The sequence below is a fragment of the Bombus pyrosoma genome, linkage group LG7 (assembly GCF_014825855.1).
Source record: "Bombus pyrosoma isolate SC7728 linkage group LG7, ASM1482585v1, whole genome shotgun sequence".
Lineage (NCBI taxonomy): Eukaryota > Metazoa > Arthropoda > Insecta > Hymenoptera > Apidae > Bombus > Bombus pyrosoma.
In genome coordinates, this window is record NC_057776.1 from 19224858 (window position 1) to 19243903 (window position 19046).

General features: G+C 33.2%; 4 protein-coding genes across 7 annotated transcripts; 1 reads left to right on the top strand and 3 right to left on the bottom strand.

The window, feature by feature from the left end:
* Positions 1–590: 590 nt before the first annotated feature.
* LOC122568901 (KAT8 regulatory NSL complex subunit 1) lies at positions 591–8548 on the bottom strand. Of its 2 annotated transcripts, XM_043729168.1 has the most exons (12): positions 7809–8548; positions 6406–6626; positions 4164–5831; positions 3091–3593; positions 2770–2964; positions 2456–2681; positions 2262–2369; positions 2103–2178; positions 1868–2027; positions 1532–1752; positions 1314–1448; positions 591–899 (listed from the first exon to the last, which is right to left on the bottom strand). In XM_043729168.1, exons 3-12 carry the CDS (start codon positions 5612–5614, stop codon positions 753–755), a joined length of 3222 nt encoding a protein of 1073 aa, XP_043585103.1. In that variant the 5' UTR covers positions 5615–5831; positions 6406–6626; positions 7809–8548; the 3' UTR covers positions 591–752. The 2 variants fall into 2 exon arrangements, with proteins under 2 accessions (XP_043585103.1, XP_043585104.1); XM_043729169.1 differs by lacking the exon at positions 7809–8548 and having other exon boundaries at positions 782–920; positions 6406–6544.
* A 477-nt stretch (positions 8549–9025) lies between these two features.
* LOC122568903 (small G protein signaling modulator 3 homolog) lies at positions 9026–13459 on the top strand. 3 transcript variants are annotated; one of them, XM_043729171.1, is made up of 15 exons: positions 9107–9244; positions 9310–9355; positions 9450–9631; positions 9734–9832; positions 9911–10074; positions 10274–10484; positions 10580–10710; positions 10782–11015; positions 11074–11168; positions 11257–11402; positions 11534–11631; positions 11706–11885; positions 11993–12414; positions 12490–12650; positions 12744–13459. In XM_043729171.1, exons 1-15 carry the CDS (start codon positions 9201–9203, stop codon positions 12934–12936), a joined length of 2406 nt encoding a protein of 801 aa, XP_043585106.1. In that variant the 5' UTR covers positions 9107–9200; the 3' UTR covers positions 12937–13459. The 3 variants fall into 3 exon arrangements, with proteins under 3 accessions (XP_043585107.1, XP_043585106.1, XP_043585109.1); XM_043729174.1 differs by having other exon boundaries at positions 12128–12414; XM_043729172.1 differs by lacking the exon at positions 9310–9355 and having other exon boundaries at positions 9026–9244.
* On the bottom strand, positions 13450–15997 carry LOC122568905 (glycerate kinase-like). The gene is made up of 2 exons (XM_043729178.1): positions 15723–15997; positions 13450–15647 (listed from the first exon to the last, which is right to left on the bottom strand). Exons 1-2 carry the CDS (start codon positions 15761–15763, stop codon positions 13508–13510), a joined length of 2181 nt encoding a protein of 726 aa, XP_043585113.1. The 5' UTR covers positions 15764–15997; the 3' UTR covers positions 13450–13507.
* A 27-nt stretch (positions 15998–16024) lies between these two features.
* LOC122568915 (histone H4) lies at positions 16025–16761 on the bottom strand. The gene has a single exon (XM_043729206.1). The coding sequence runs from the start codon at positions 16694–16696 to the stop codon at positions 16385–16387; it is 312 nt and encodes a 103-aa protein (XP_043585141.1). The 5' UTR covers positions 16697–16761; the 3' UTR covers positions 16025–16384.
* Between the last annotated feature and the right edge of the window lie 2285 nt (positions 16762–19046).

Sequence of the window (19046 nt, forward strand, 5' to 3'; positions counted from 1 at the left end):
ACGTAAAATACATAAATTAAATGTAAATGATCATATACATGTCCTTTTAAAATTTAATAGGTAAACTGCTTTTGACTGTTATATGAGATGCAAAAATTATGAAATCACTTGAAGAAATGATAAACAACATAAGAGAAGTCAAATATAGAAATATAACGATGTACACAATATAGACATATATACAATACATTATTATGTGTGTTCGTAGTAGTTGAATTTTTGTCGAATGGATGCAATTATTGTACAATGAACATCGCTTCGTCGTAACTAGAAAAAATATGCAACATCGAAGGATAATGCTACAGAACATTTTAGTTGGCACTTTTATTTAACGTAAGAATTTGATTATAATATAAATACACTTTTTTATTTTTGTCTTTTTTTTTTTAAATATAAAATCGTCTATTTCTGGTCATATGAGATTCTAACTGTTGAAGGACCTATTTTATCGGTTATAACAATCAAAGAAAAATATAACAATATCCTTATTCTAAATAAAATGATGGTAGTCCCGTACAATTCTAATGCTTTGGCCGAAATAGCAATACTTAAAAAGCAATTATTAAGGTTTCCCATTAATTTAAGCAGAATGAAGTTATAAAATTTATATTTATAATACACTTTACAGATTCGTAATACCATTAACTTAAGGTGCATGTTACATGACCGACAAGTATATATAACAATTGACAGGTAGCTTCTGCATATAGTAACGACGACGTAGACATACTGTATGTATTAAAGACTTTATCCTATCTTTTAGCCGTTGGACGTATTCGTTCCTTTTCAGTATCCCTATCGTCAGCTACTGTCCATTCAGGATCATTGGGATCCTCACCCTCTACGTCACAACAAGCTGATTCTGTCGAATCTGATTCTGGAGAATCCATTTCCCCATCCTAGAAACGAAATATTAACGTCTACCTAAATAGTTATGAAAAACTATTTTTTCCAACGGTTATTCTGCATATATTACAAAAACTATATTTAAATGTACAAGCTTGTAAGAGCTGAAAAAAACAATCAGCAGGCTAATTCGTCAAAATATTCTAATGCTTATAAAACTCATGTAAACGCAATGCAGTCTCTCTTAAATATTACTAAAATCTGAAATATGCGATAAAAATAAAATCAATTGTATTTAAAATAGGAAGCATCAAATGACACTGCTTACCAGGGATAGCCTCGAGGAGCCATGAAAGTTGGCTCAAAGTTTATATTAATAATCAGTACGAGCATTCAGATATTTCTTTCATAATAAAAAGTTCTGATAATTAACACTCAAATATTTAATACAAACACAGTGTACGTACATCGTCCGGTTTTTCTTCATCACGGGAACAAAGAGATGCTGAAGAAGCTTGCCAATGCCCATCTGGCATCACTTCCAGCATTTTGTCATATACTTCTTCGGATAATGGAAATATCCTTGGTTCATACGGCAAAATCTAACGAAAAACAGTATACAATTTTTTTTTAATATTCTGTTTTGTATTCAAACATGTACTTTAATCAGATCAAAAAATAATACCTCATTTTCATCTTCATTTACCGAAGTACCAGTGTCGTCTTTCCCTACTCTTAACATAGGCGCAGTACGACGCCGTAAAGCATTTTGCAAAGCAGATGATCGATGCAAGTTATCAGAGTTATGTTGATGTTCTGATTCTTGAACTTGTGGAGTTGCAGGAGGTGACGTAATTGGTGACATCATGTCTCCACCAAAATCACTTGCGTGTGGAGACATAGGATCTAACGATTGAGAAATAATTTTTAAATTATCTGAACACGAGAAGATTAATTGTAGGTAATTTCAATATTTTAATTTCGATATTTAAATTAAGTAAATTATAATATGTACAATTACCTGGTGTATTCGCACCACTATCTGCTCGACTATCTGTCCTACGATTGTGTCGAATACGAGACTGATGTGGCATATTCATATACGTCATAAAACGTTTGTTTTCTTCTCGTTCGCTTCGTTCATGTCTTAAAGCTATAGTTTCGTCTGACATATCTTCGAACTAAAGATAATGTACAGATACATTTAATCTCACTGGTGTAAAATTATTTAAAATTATTTAATTAGATGTACTTACATCACTGTCTTGACTAGGCCTATGCATAACACCATTTTTAATATCCAACTTTGTAGGCTCTTCGCATAACCTCCACCTTGAAGAAAAAAGAAAACATAGTGTAATATTAATAACTACCCACTTGAGATACAAAAATGTATTCAATAAAATGTTACTTACTTTGGTGTTAATATTTCTTTGTATTGTAACTTTTCAAGCCTAGTTGAAGCAGCTACACTATATGGTATAACTATATTATCAATATCGTATGAATTTTGCCTCAATCGTCTGAAAGCAAAAAAAATTTTAACAATTTTAATTGTATGTTTAATGTATTTTTTTTTTTTTTAATAAATTTAATTAATAATACTGACCCATGAGAATTCTTTTCTTTAACTATGTTCTTCTCTGTAGTAGAAGCAATAGTGTGATGTAAAGGAGAAGGCACTGGAGATGAATGCTTACTAGAGCTGGAAAGTGCACTAATATCATCATCATCTTCAGTTGTCAGTTTCTGTACCCTCTTCCTACTTAAACCATGAACGCTTCTATCATGACCAAGCCTGTTTCTTTTTCCTTTTAGCATTTTCTTCTTAATTCCTGCATTAAGAGTATCAACAAACGAAGGTTAAAAAGACTAAAAAAGACTTCTTTACTACACGATTGTATGATGCAACACGTTACATACTTGCGGTAAGAATACTTGAGGATGATTTTTTTAACCGAGCTGCATATTTTGGTCTGTGCCCTGGAAGTTTCTTATTTCTCCTTTCATTGGTATCTTTATCTTTTAAACGTGTGATCCGTAAATTTCCCCTTAACATTTTTTGTTGCCATTCCACTGTTTTCATGATAGCATCAAGATGAGTTCCCTGTGTGATTTCTGCACAGCAAAAGGTTACATAGATTAATGTAGATTCTCAAAAACCTTATGCTACACATCATAACAAATTATATCTTCTTATCAAGGTATGTACATAAATAAACATATACAGAAATAATGTTTTACCATCAGGAAATGACAAAACAGGATGGAAACTAGGATCCACAAGTGCAACCCTTTCTTGTACAGACATTTGTTCAATTGGTTCTTGCGGTTGCATTGGATCTAATCTTCCAGTGCATAAAGCACATGGTGGTAATACACGATCGCAGTTGCATCTTACAGTTGATGCTTTTGCAGCACGTTTTGAGACTTCGTGTAACTTATCTAGTTGTAATAATTTCCTCTTCCTGTAAAAACTCCAGACAAACGGCCGAGTCCTACTAGCAGGTAATTCACCTTCTGGTGAATTATAACGCCCTGTAGAACCCGGTAAAACACCACTATACCCATTCACTGTTTCTGCATTATCAAGTATCACTAAACCCTTGTTAGCTCTAATATGCCGTTGCAATTCATTATGCTGTCTAATCCTATATTCCAAATCCGATATTTGTGCTTGCAGCCACGTCCATCTTGCTGCTACACCTGCACGATCTTGAGCATACCTCCATGCTGCCCGTTTTGATCTACAAGTATTATTGATAAAAACATAAGAAATAAATTAGTAAATTTATTAGTAAATAAATAAATAAGTATTTATTAATACTAACCGACTAAGTAACAATCGATATTTTGTTAAAAAATATTTTATCAATTAATTTACAATAAGTACAGTTTTATGTATTGAAAATATTTGAAATATTGCTATAAATATTGAAATAACATATACCTATTGTTTTGTTTTTGTTTATTATCTATTTATTTCTACTACATTTAATAATTATTTTTAGTAATAATGTACATAAACTCGCCATACTAAGCAACATAATAGTCAAATTAAATTTATCTAAACCGGCCCAAAATATTGTTCGGTTTCCAGTTTTTTTTATAAACTGAAATACGTGTTAAAAACAAACAAGTTTAAAGGAATACTAAGATAACAGTACTAAATTTTGCATTACAAAATTACTCTGGGAAATAAAATGTACAAAATTATTTTAAATTCACAAATTCCATTCTATTAAAACTATAGAGAAAATAGAATGGTCCCAAATCTAAACATGAATTTCTTTTTTATAAAAGAGATTAAAACTTACATAGATATTCTTTGTTGATGTGGATTGTTAAATGACTGCATTTCATCACAACTTTCTCCACCACTACTTGATGCAGTACAATCAGAGTCAAGATTAGATTCCACAATATGTAATTGCGAGGCTAAAGGTCCTGCCACACTTTCTACTTCTTCGCCTCTAACTTTAATTTGAGGTGTACCAAACACTGACTGACGGTTGCTATTATTACCAGAAGTACTACCCAAATTGTCACGCGATCCATCACCAAAATAACGGCAACACAATCGCTGACGATTCACACTATTGCTCTGGGCAACACACATTTTCTCAATTTTTTGCAAAAATGAACTCAAACTACTACTAATCTCAGGAAAGTTTTTAACATTAGACTTAGAACTGATATTAACCAATTCTTGAAAAAGATATTTTTTCACTCCATGATGAGCAAGCTCAAGAACTCCAGTGTTTTCTTCAGCAACATGCCTGCCTATTATTCTTGCTTGAAGCTTCCTCAGTCTTCTTAATAAAAATGCACATTTCCTTTCACTCTCGTGTTGTTTTTGGGCAACAATATCTTGCTGTAACTTTAAGGTGTTGACTTTCTGTTGGTCCACTGCATCAGCAATATTGCAAATACTCATAACATCAACATCAAGTAAATCTCTTTCAAAGGAAGGAAATCCTTCTTCAGGCATAGAAAACATTTCAACTCCATCCACAGTGCTTTGCGCTGGTTCATTACTACCTGTAGATATATTTTCTGCATTTTCCACGCCTTCAATAGATTTAATAACTTGTAAAATCTCCTCAACATTCTGTCCAATATCACCAACATTGCTCATGTTACATTGTTCATTATCCGCAGTTATATCTGTACCAAAGGCCATTATTTGATCCACATCCAGACTTTTATTATCTCCTACTGTTTCTGAGCCCACCAAAGGCAAATCTGCGCTTGATTTCAAAAAACCCATATTGTCCGCTTGATCACCCATAGATGGGTCGTTCATTATAGTATCAGTCACCTTTTTCCCTGGACTGCCCGTAATGTCCAGTTGTTCACAGTCCTGTTTTATTAATGCCTTCTTTGTAATCAAGTCAGATCCGTGCGTAAATGTAGACAAACTATCAAGATCATTGGCATATTTCGAGTTGATGACATCACGAATGAGGTCTTTGGATATACCATGTAAGCACTGTTCATCAATCTTTGATGGTTGGACGTTTGCAGAGACAACAAATTTCGCCAGAATTTCACGATTCTGGCACAACTGTGTAGCCTGCTCTGGGGAAAGAAATCCACCAGCTGGAAGGGAAGGGAGCAAATTTTCAGGCTTTTGAGGACCACCTTCCGTCAGAGCAGGGGCCATCACTGCCACTGACACTGCCAGTGCTGCGGCCTCGACATCCAGAGGCTCCCACGTGCGTACGCACCCACACCTACACTTCACATGTGCTGTTCTCACTCCCATTCATCCATTACTGATTTATTGTCCTGCACTTGTATTAACTATTGTTATGCTCTGGAATAATTTCTTTCTTCTGTTTTATTTCCCTTTTGAACCTCGTACTCTTTCTTCATTCATTCCACATTTAATATTATGTTGTTTCAACAGTGTTCTCCATCCTGTTTAATTTCCTCATTTCTATGTTTCATTTGCGTGTTTCGGACCAACTCATAACCTTAATCTGCAAATAAATATACAAAAATAAATATTTATAAGATTATATACATTATTATTTAGATTAAGATTATATATATATATGTAACAATTACTTTGGCTTTCCGTTATTAACATTAAGATACTCATTATAATACATCTAAGGAAGTATATTTACAAGAATTAAGACTAAATTTACCTAAATGTAAATAATATATATTGAATAAATTGATAGTATACATAACAAACGTATTTGCATCTAGCAAAATACTACGTTATTATACTACGTTATAAATCGAAAATTACACTATTTAATTTCCTTTTCAGCATTCATATGTTTATAAGGTACAATCTGGCTGTCATTTGCCAAACGTTTAATAAAAAACATCAAATAAAAAATGCATAAATAAACAAGTCATTAGTAGTTAGTATCACGAATACCTAAAAATAGAAGCAATTTTAATGCATAATTAATTAGTATACGTACTAGTGATCAGCATCACGTGAAACAATTTTTATTTCGAAATATCGAAAGCGAGAGGGGAGGGCCACCGATACTTAATTTAATAAAGAAGCAAGTAAAACATAAAGATTCCGCTTACCTCGTTCTCTTCGCTCGCAGAATAGGAAGCCCGATGAAAATCGCAGATTCTTCAAACCGATACTCCTCGGTGTGGCAACATCCAAACACGCGGAGTAAGCGAAGAGGAACGTCAGTAAAGCAAGATCGTTCTTCCCACGAAGATATATGTTCCAATATATGCTGGATCACAGTATTCGAGCGGTGAACTTCGAACGTAGAGTAAGCTGAGACGGTAAGCGGCTGCCGGCGAATAACGATATCAACGCGTTATTAAGAAATTGGAATGCGATGAAACAAAACGCTGCTACGCGTTTATGAAAGAAAGTCCCGAACACTGTGTTGTTTGACGAAATAACGAAGGATAGAACGTTGAATAAAAGTGATTAAGGAGGTAAGAAGGAAGCTTAATCGAAGGTAGAAATTTCCGGTCAGCACTATGATACGGAGTGTTGCACATAATTACACTAGATATCACTACCAAGTATACATGTCGTGGAGATTAATAACAGATATGCTTGCATCGTTTGACGCATTCCCACGTGATTACTCGTCGCGAAATATAGAAAACAACAGCAGCAACAGTAGTAGTAGTAGTAGTAGCAGCAGCAGTGGTAGCAGCAGCAGTAGTAGTAGCAGTAGTAGTAGTAGCAGCAGCAGCAGCAGCAGCAGCGGTGGCGGCGGTGGCGGCAGTAGCGGCAGCGTTTCCTCGTCGTGGCACGGAATTGGAAAACAAAGATAAAAACATGCCGCACAACACCACCGCCGTCCTCGTCCTCAACAGAGGAGGCAGTTCTTTCTCGTCAGTTGCACGTCGTCTATTGCATAATGACGCGCAAGATTTGTATCCCCGGCAAAAGACACTGCTATTATACGAATCACTTCGCGTATTCACCGATGTCCACGTACGCGAAAAACCTTTACACATACGACTTCCGCAGAGATGTCGAAGGCATCGAGAGGTATTATATACACCAGAGGGAAAGGGAAAGAGAGTGAGAAAGAAAATGAGAAATGTACGTGTATGTGCGTGCGTGCTTGCGCGCACGGACGCGCGCGCGCGTGTGTGTGTGTATGTGTGTGTGTGTGTGCGCGCGCGCGCGTGTGTGTGTCAAAGAGAGAAAGAGAGAGCAAAGGAAAAAGTTAGAGCGAGATGGAAAACACGAAACAGAGAAAGATAGAAGACACTAACGTGCTTCGCCTCGTGAATAGCGTAACCACGAGACGGTGCGTTAAACGCGGACGTAGGCGCGTTTACACGGTCGAGCTAACGTTCGGTACGCTAAAATGTAATTGAAGATAAAAACACGGGGAAAATGAGGCAAGCGGCTTCCTTCGCGGTACTCTCGTAGCGTACAATGGCGGAGCAAAAAACAGATTCGAAGGCAGCTTCTTTTGGCCAGTTTCCCCTTCTATAACGCTCACCTCGGTTCGGTGGCGCTCGACATAATCGCACATACACCCATCGAGATCCACGAATAATCGAGCGTTCCTTCAACACTTCACGCAACACGGCACGACTTTCATGCAACTCGCGTTCGGATATATAAATGTCCGTCACACCCAATGCACGATAATCCCTTACGATGATTCTCTTGTTAGAATTAACGCGCTTACTCCCTAACCGTTTCTGCGTCTCTTCTTGGTTATTGGTATATACGACGTTTCCGATGAACCAAGAGTTTCCTTCCTTAATTACGGACACCGACGTTGATTTTATGGTAAAAGTCACACGAGTAACGCGAGCTATTTATCAATAATATATAGGAAATTCGACCAACTTCGGTGTTACTGAAGCGGGATCGACCAATACTGCAGTGCTGCTGCCGGATGTGGCCTTCGTGCCACGCTGCCCAATCGGATTCATTTTCTACGTATAATGTCGGCGGTAAAGTCCAATTCGCAGCTCGATACCGTGAATGCTAACGAAAAACCCTAGATTCTGGTCGAGATACTTTTCCCGCTTCTTCCATACACTATAGCACGCCTGCTGATACGCGTTAATTGTAAGCTCCTGTATACCGGAATTATGGCATCGCGTTTAAAACAACATAATGTTAATTCTTACACATATTTATGTGCAACTTCAATTAGTTACGTGTAATTAATTTGTCTTCTTAGTAGGAATCGTTCTTACATAATAAGAAAATTAGAACGTAACTTGATAAATGTACTATGTAGAATATTACAATAAACAATACGCGATGTGTTGAAATGAGTTACATTTATTTTCATTCTGATTCATAGCTATATATATTGTAGTAAACACTTGATACGTAATCAATTTTTTGCTTCGTAATGTTAAATTGTTATACAATACGAATAAATATTTTTTAATACGTGTTACCTTTTCTTTATCAATTTGAAACATACTTTTTAATATCCATCGGATAATAATACATTATGCATATATAACGTATAATTTTTGCAAAGGATTACTGAAAATGTATAATAAGATAACGTAATTGTAAATCAACCATTCAGCAATTATTATATAAGTTTTCCACAAAAATTGTTTTAAACGTAACAGACGATAAATTTACTATCTGTAAGTCATTGCGCAGATTTAAATATTTATATTGGTGTGTTATCGGTTTAATTATCAGTAGGTTCGTTAGATGGCGACATAAATATAATATCAGAATAATAGTGTCAATACCGTGAACGTCGTGTATAGATTAATATTTTTTAAATACAAGGAATATAATGATATCATTAAAATAAAATAATGTAAAATAATGAGTAAACAAATATATAAAAAACAATAAATAAATATCTAAAAGTTCTACAAAATGGATATTGCTAAATCGTTATTTAATGTTCGTGATCATGAAGGTTATGTTGGAAAGGAAGACCATAACGTTAGTATTTTTATCTATTTGATTTTAATGAACTTTTCATTCGATTATTTTATTTATAAATAAAGGGGCATTAAAAGTTTGGTATTTGTGAAAATAAAGAGTTTTTGTAAGGTAATATTTAGTTTACCATAAATTACCAAGTACCGGATTACACATCTGTTAGCATATTGTGCATTTGAAATTACACAATATCTTTATTCTTTAGAAAAAATTGGAAACTGCTGCCTCTGAAGATGAATTTGAAGTAGAAGTTTCAGGATTATGTGGCGAAATTTTATCTCCTGCACCAGGAGGTCCATTTTCTGCCTTAACGCCATCCATGTGGCCCCAAGATATTTTAGCTAAATTGAATCAACCTGACGATCCCAATTCGCAACCTGAATATAGGTGTTTATAACAAATTTTTTAGTATAAAATACTATTATAACATCTAATAATTTAATACATTATAATTAATTTTCTTGTGTATACAAATATAATGTATGCTAGGTTTGATGAATTCGGATTTCGTGTAGAAGAAGAGGATGGCCCAGAACAAAGTTCAAAAAAGTTGTTAGGTATCCCATTTGTTGAAGATCCCCAACATAGGTATGAAGAAATCAAATGAATAATAGTTATCAAATTAATAAAATTGATAAAGCTAACTTTAAATACTTCTATATTTAGACTACAATGGGTTGCTCTGTTAGAATTCAGCCATAATAAAGAAGTAGCTGAATTTTCTTGGCAAAATATGGATAGAAGATTGCCACGTACAGATAAATTGCGAGATATGGTTCATCGTGGTATACCTCATTCTCTGAGACCTCAAATTTGGATGAGAATGTCAGGTAAGAAACATCAGGTTCTTGAATCGATTGCGTCCAATTATCTGGTCTGATTCTAAATTATGTTTTGAGGTTCCAAACAATACAAGAGTAACGAGATTTCACCCATTCCTGTCCAAATTTTTCATCGCAACAACTTCCCCCATCCCTAACATTTTATAATATACGGATACAAAATAAATTACTTTATTTAATGTTGCAGGAGCACTTCAGAAAAAATGTTCCTCTGAGATAATGTATAAAGATATAGTAAAAGCATCGAGTAATGACGCATTGGTAACTAATAAACAGATTGAAAAGGATCTTTTACGCATTATGCCTGCTAATGCATGTTTTAGCCACCTTCATAGCACAGGAATACCACGTTTAAGACGTGTTATGCGTGCTCTTGCTTGGTTGTATCCTGATATTGGGTAATGATACTTTTATGAAATAATATTGTATGTAATATTAAATAATATTGTAATATCCTTATTTATTTATTGTATAATATATTTATTTTGCAAAGATATTGCCAAGGTACAGGAACAATAGCAGCTTCTCTTTTATTATTATTAGAAGAAGAAGATGCTTTTTGGATGATGGCTACAATAGTAGAAGATTTATTGCCAGCATCTTACTATTCTTCAACTTTATTAGGTAATACGCTACTAACATGTAATAAATTATGTAAAAACATAATGGATTTTAATTTTAAAAACATTTCACAGGTATTCAAGCTGATCAAAGAGTACTTCGTACATTAGTAGCTAATTATCTCCCTGATATCGACCATGTTTTAGTTCAACATGATATAGAATTAAGTTTAATATCTTTACATTGGTTCCTGACTTTATTTGCATCTGTTGTACATAAGAAAATATTGCTCCGTATATGGGATATGTTTCTTTTTGATGGATCTATAGTTTTGTTTCAAGTTACACTTGGAATGTTAAAAATTAAAGGTATATAATATTTATAGTAGATATATTCACAAGTGTAAAATATTAAATATCATTTTAGAACATGAATTAAAGGAATTAGAAAACTCTGCACAAATATTTAATGCTCTTTCGGATATACCCGGAGATATTGACGATGTCGATCTATTATTTAAAGTAAGTTCTCATTTTCCAATTCTTATTAAAATTTGTTATACAGGTAATTAGCCAATTTCTATAACCGAAAGTTATCATCTTTTCTTAGACGTCTTTAGAAGTAAGTGGATCATTAACAGACGTTTTGGTTGAAACTCACAGACGTAGACACTTGGCCTATTTAATGGCAGATCAAGGTGGCTTAGTGGGTAATCCTGATGCTGTACCAAATTTACCAAAACAACATCTCAATAGGTATAATAAATTTGAAATTATGTCGTTCGAAATGTTTTCATTAAGTTTTTAATTAAATATTTATTTATAATTAAATTTCTGATATAAACATCCTATTTCTAACTGTTATAATGGTCTGTATTTTCTTGAAGGCGTCAAATGAAAAAAAATAAATCAATGTTTCAAACGTTCTTGTTTGGAAGTTATGATACTGAGGATGATGCAAAGTCAAAAAATATTCGACAAACAGGTATATTGATGCCATGAATAAAATAAACGTGACGTTTTAAAGATATTGAAAATCACACGTTCTAAATATTTTAGAAATATTGGTTGATTTAAGAGAAGCTGTTTTGCAAGTTGCTAGACATTTTATAAATGTCGACCCTAAATTAAACAACATTGTGCTTATAGCAGATTATAGTATGGAGAGTCATGCAAAAGATCATGATAATTATGTTAATGTTTCACGCACTAGAAAAAGGAGAGCCAAGGCGTTATTAGGTATGCCATTAACATATATTTAAGCTATGAAAATATTCCTAATTATACGTAATATTAATATACAATAAGATCATTTCTCTTTCAATTTCTATGATCACATTATACAGATTTTGAAAGACATGATGATGATGAATTAGGTTTTCGAAAAAATGATATAATTACAATTATAAGTCAAAAAGATGAACATTGTTGGGTGGGAGAACTTAATGGATTAAGAGGATGGTTTCCTGCAAAATTTGTAGAATTATTAGATGAAAGAAGTAAACAATATACGTGTGCTGGAGATGATGCAGTTAGCGAAGCTGTTACTGATTTAGTCAGGGGAACTTTGTGCCCCGCTATTAAGGCAGTATTAGAACATGGAATGCGTAGACCATCATTCTTAGGTGGCCCATGTCATCCATGGCTTTTTATCGAAGAAGCTTCAAATAGAGAAGTGGAAAAGGACTTTAATTCAGTTTACAGTAGATTAGTATTATGTAAGACATATAGACTGGATGAAGATGGTAAAGTTCTCACGCCTGAAGAGGTAGTACTATTTATATCTTTACAATAGATTATTTGATCCAAATTTATAACCTAACCCTAACCAATTTTATTTCAGTTATTATACCGATGCGTTCAGTCAGTAAATTTAACCCACGATAATGCACATGCTCAAATGGATGTAAAATTACGATCTCTTATTTGTCTCGGATTAAATGAACAAGTGTTACATTTATGGCTTGAAGTTTTATGTTCGTGTGTAGAAGTTGTACAAAAATGGTACTAGATATATATTGAACAAAATAATAATAGCTTATTATAATTCTATTATATTTTTTATTGCAATAATTTACGTGTTATTAATTTTACCAGGTACCAACCGTGGAGTTTTATCAATAGTCCTGGCTGGGTACAAATTAAATGTGAATTAAGAATATTGAGTCAATTTGCATTTAATTTAAATCCTGATTGGGAATTACCACCAAAAAAAGAACAATCACAACCTCTGAAAGATGGCGTGCGTGACATGCTAGTTAAACATCATTTGTTTAGTTGGGATCTTTAGCGCACAATACGAATTTTTGTACTAAATATCGTGTATGTTATATGCAACAATAATACAAGGTAATTGTGTAGTACAAATCACATGCTATTATGTATGTAGAATGAGCATTGTATGTGCGAGCGTGTGCGTGCATGCGTACATATGTGCGAGTGTGTGTATGTTAGATAAAAATTTAGAAATAAATTTTTATCTAAATATAAGTTATTTTAATCTCATTGTTTAGTGTAAACAAATGTTAATGAATCTCACTAATCAAGTTTTTGATTGCGTTAATGACGATTAAAAGTGAATTGTATATACATTCATATATACGTATGTTACATACGGTGGTTAATTCTGTTTAACGAAAGAAGTTAAACGGATAAATCTATTGTGTATATCGCATTAAAATCAGCGTGATAAGTATTACTATTTGTACTTTAAAAAGTTTTAATGATAATTTGCATGCACATATTATTTATTCATGTTTAAGTTCTAATGTATACAAATATCTTTAAAAAATAAAACTTTTCATTTAAATTTATAGGATTTTTAATATAGTGTAGAAAATTTCCCTGTTTTACAAAATATGTTACAGTGGTAAATCTTTATCCTCCAAAAGATTTTTAAGCGGGAACTTTCTGTCTTTGCGACAACATGGATCAGTCAAATTAGCATCAATAATTTTTATATTAAGTTGTTCAATCTTTTCGTCGGCCACAGCCGATGGTCTAGACAAAAATTTATCCCAGTGAAAAGGTTCTCGTTTATACAAATTTTTATATCTTTCTATAGTTGAGGTATCAATATGTAAGTCATGTACATCTAAAGTATTTTGGAAAAATTCTTTTCCAAAATCTATTTTACAGTCGCATTTACGTTTTTTTATGTAAATGAAGTGTAAGTCCATAACATTCGTACCAGTAAAACCAGTTTTAAATAAATCTGTACCTCTCTTAAATCGAGAATATAAATTGTATGAATCATTCTCATTTAAAGTATTTTCAGGCAACATGCGTTCTACTTCCATTGTTCGAAGTATAAACGGAACTACATTATCCTCATCATTTTCATCTATTTCTTTATTAGGCCTAACTTCTTTTTCCATTGTTTTTATTATTTCTTTCTTTTTATTTGTTATAAACCCACTTAATTGTTGCGTTTTGCATAGATCTTTACGTTGCTGCTGTATGTTAAGTTGTTCTTGCTCTTCCAGTTTTTTTCTAAGAGCTTCTTTCTTTTCCTCCTCTTTAATTATTACTTTTGATGCTATAGACTTTACTTTTGCATATAAATCATGTATCAGTGGGCCAATAGCAGGATAGCCAAATGCACCTGCTGCATCAGTTGGACCATCTTGTCCATCTGTTCCTGCGCTCAACATTATTATTTCATATTCCGAAAAACGAGGGTAACCTTTAATTTTTGCCAACCAGTCTAATGAAAAATGTAGCGCTAATTCTTGATTTCTACCACCTTTCCCTTTTCCTCTAACTACTACTGTTGGTTCACCACCTCCAATCAATACTATTCCTTCTTCACTCACATTATCAATTAAGTTATAAATTTCATCCACTTTAGCAGCAGATAAAGAAAGTACAGGAATATCTTTTACTTTTTCAAAAAATTCTTCTTTTTCTAAAGCTTTATCCAATGCAAGACATATCAAACTTGTTATATGAACATATGCTAAACTGACATCATGTACATTACCTACAACATCAGGCCTTAATATTATTGGAGTTAACTTGTGATGATATGCTTGCAATGAAGCTGCTTCAATCGCCACTGTATTATTTCCCAAAATAATATTAGTTACATGCTTGAATTGTTTTTTCTTTCGAGTTAGCAATTTCTTATCTTTAAATTTTTCTTTAGATGTTAAAAGTTTTTTCACATCACCATCTACACGTTCAAATAAATTATATTTTTTCAATATAGCTATTACTTCTTTTGGACTTTTACTATTGTATACCGTTGGACCACTAGCAATTAACTCTATAGGATCATCTACAATATCAGATAATATTAAACTGATAATTGTAGCTGGATAGGCCATTCGAGCTAAACCACCACCTTTCACCATAGATAATTTACTTCTCACTATATTAAGCTCCTTTATATCAGCTCCAGCTGCTTGAAGCATTTTACAAACATATAATTTATCTTCACATTCAATTATTGGCCTCGGCATATAAAGCAATGCAGAACCACCACCGGATATCAATACAATTAAAGTATCATTTTCTGTAAGAGATTCGACTAAGTCTATAATCTCATGTGTTGTTTCTAGAGATCTATCATCTGGCTGATTATGTTCAGAACCTTCGTAATATTTTACTACGCCACTTCCTATTAAAGGAAAATATGATTTGTCTTCAGATTTCCACATCGAGTCTGTCGATGCAGAGGGAACGCTAACTACACCTCTCTTCAAATAACTGCCAAGCATATGTTCAAGAACTACTGCCATACCCATGACAGCTTTGCCAAAACCAACTAAATAAACATTTTCTTTAAGTTCAAAACTTTGGTCTCCGATGTATAATATTCCATCTTTAAATTTGACTTTATTTAGCATAAGAGTTTTAGGTGAAACTGCATTAACACCAGCAAAATACATATCTTTTAATGCAAATTTAGATTTTTCCAAAGCTTTTGGATCTGTTGACATCTTTCTACGTGTAAATTTTGCAATGCTTAATAGGTTAGATTGAGAAAAAGTTTGATTACTGAAACAGTGTCAAGAGATTATTGTGAATACACATAACAAAACACTTACATTAGATTATAATTAAAATACTTACCTATACCGCGCTAATTTATGTAATATTTTTTCGTAGCGCATATCTAGTCAACTAATATCACAAATACATTTGTACGGAATAAGATTTATCAGATAAGCTCTATAAATATTACCTTATTTGTATTCACAAGTTTTTTCAAATACAATCTGCGCATATTAAATATATCTTTTTCTAAATATTTATTCTGAACAATATCTTTAATTGATATTGCATAAAAAGTATTGAAATGCACAGAGAAAATACAAAACATGCATAATTATATTATATTACGCACTTACAAATATTATAAATTGAAAACATCGTATGATTTTGCGTTTTATTTTGATTCTGCATTGAACTATACATATACATGTATTACACATATTTAACGTTAGAAACATTACTGCTACAATACAACTACTACTAACACTACAATTATACAAATACAAAACTATAAAGCCAAATTAAAGTACATTTTACGATCTTAAACAATATTAAATAATTTCAACAGATATTAAAACGTTCAACATTTGATGCAAACGGAAGTAAAAATTAAAAATTTCATCCTACTCATCATTAAATAATAGCAATGATAGTTTCCGAGAGTCATTCATCCGCATATATTTTGTGGCTCTTATAAGAGCCGTTTTATATGAAGCTGAGTAGGCGGAATCCGTAGAAATTTAACCACCGAATCCGTAGAGCGTTCTTCCTTGACGCTTCAGGGCGTAAACCACGTCCATTGCGGTCACAGTTTTCCTTTTTGCATGTTCAGTATATGTGACAGCGTCACGAATTACGTTCTCAAGGAATACCTTCAGTACACCTCGGGTTTCTTCATAGATCAAACCCGAGATTCGTTTTACGCCACCACGTCTTGCTAGACGACGAATGGCAGGCTTTGTGATGCCTTGGATATTATCACGAAGAACCTTCCTGTGTCTCTTCGCTCCTCCTTTTCCCAATCCCTTTCCTCCCTTTCCACGGCCAGTCATGATGAGAACTTTTCTTGGACACAAGAAACAGCTACTTCTGAGAGATATCCCAGAACTGTCGTTTAGCAACAGAGGTCCGCAGTTATATATCAAGCGTCGTTTAGGTTCTCCCCACCACTACCTTACCAGCCAATCACAGAAAAGTTGGCTTCAAGTGGATCCTCGCTGGGGTACAGCTGCCCACTATAATGTATTCTGCAGTTGTAACGAACATCTGCTGAAATTCTGTCAGTCAGCACACAAAGAACACATCCTCTACTGCTGTATATACTTGTAAAGAACACTTTTGATGTAAATTAAATGATGTAAATACGTATATATTAGCGCTTTACTAATTGATCATTATATTGGAGATGGCAGTTCATAAAAAGAAGGATGGTCATAAAATGCGAAATTTCTATTCCTTTAGACACTTAAAATTCTAGTAAAACATCATTCTATTAATCCTAAATTATCATAAAAGTAACAATCATTTACGATTGTACTGGAAATGTAGTGTAAAAGTTGTAAAAGATGTAAATGAAATTGACAATGCCCCGAAGAGCAACTAACTTAAAATAATTATAACTTCGAACTAAATGCATCAAATGCAAGAATTCAAGCTCTATGTTATTAAGAACATTCGATATTTATATAGTATGTAAAAATATACTATTCAAATTGTTAATTAATAACAATAAAATGCGACGAATTAAAGTAAAGTATTACGATACTAATATTCTACGAAATACATTTGTTACTAATGTTTGTTAGTTCTAAAATAAGATGATATTCGTATTGAATACAAAAAATTATTGTTATATTTTGTTGTTCTCTTTTTCAAATAATAGTTTTCCAATGAAATCATCGTTAATGTCAAAGTATAGAATGTAGATATAATGTAAATACGGTTCAAGCACGGGCGTACAGCTTGAAATGTACACATTATGTACAGTGTGTAGTTTAGTGCATTTGTAGTATAAAATAGAAAATATTTATTTATTTTTTTATTTATCATTATTGTTATATTGCTGCTTTGGCGTTTGCACGTGTGTGCCAACGAAAAATTAATTCGTTCTAAGGATCACCCTCGTTCGAGGGGAAAGAAACACTGTATATGATTGACTATTTAATAGAACTATTTACAGAATACTGGGAGCTGTCCAGTAATCGTGCCTAATATTGCGCGTAACTATTCTGTATAAACTATCCTGCGCGAGTGTTCTAACAGTTTGATGTACGGATGATTCTAATCTAACAAATTTCAAACGTTCGAGTCGTTCTGATGTCGCTCGTGAGCATTCGGCTTTAAGGGACCAGTACGCACTATTGCGCAAGTTGCAACATTTTTATTGTACTTGTATTATGTATTGTTATGTATTATATATTTTGTAGTATGTATTGTTCTGGTATCATGGTACTTCGGGTTTATTCAACATCAGACTTCTATACATTTATTTGCTAACTTCCTTAACCAATATTATACCGGAGAAATGTCATCTGAAGAAAAGATGAAATACATTTTCTTACTCTTCATATTCGATATATTTCATCTTGTTTTCACAGTTATAATATAATTGGGAACATATTTCATGGAATACGTGCATCGTAATACTTTAATTTACCGCGTTTTACAATTATTAATTAACAATTTAAGCAATATGCTTTTACGTGCTATATAAATATTGACTTTTCTTTACAAAATAAAGTTTGAATTCTTGCATTTCATTGATTCATTTCGAACTTGTATAATAATTTTAAGTCAGAAAGTTCCAATTCCAAATCACCGTCAACTTCATCTGCATTTTTTACAAGTTTCTTATCACATTGATCATAAATGATTCTACTTTTACTTTAAGATACTTTAAGATTTTAAATTCAGGTAATAAATAGTATATAATTTTTATTATATAATGATATAATGCGGTAAATAATATGTAAAACAATGATGAAATAGTTCTCTGTTAATAATACGAACAATTTTTCCATACGATTATGAGGGCCTGTAGCACGGCCCGTAGTACTCATGTCCTTTGTTATAATTTTTAGCATCCTTTGGGACCTTTCGTGTACCAGATGAAACACACCTGTCCGTTCTATTTTACGATGGACATGAAAGACATTCATTGTTATATCAGGTAATGAGCCTTACCAGCTTCAGTCTATAGTATTTATATGTCGGAGATGAAAGAACACCGGAGCCTTCCTTGGGAACCTTGGGAAAATCCCGTAATATTACAATTTAGATTCTACCGTAGCCGTAATTAAACAATTATCATTCAACCTGAGTGTACTTATTTGGGATCCGTGACAATGAGCTTGGGATCGAGGCGACAACCAGTCGCCAGCGTAGCCGCGGTCAAGGGATGAA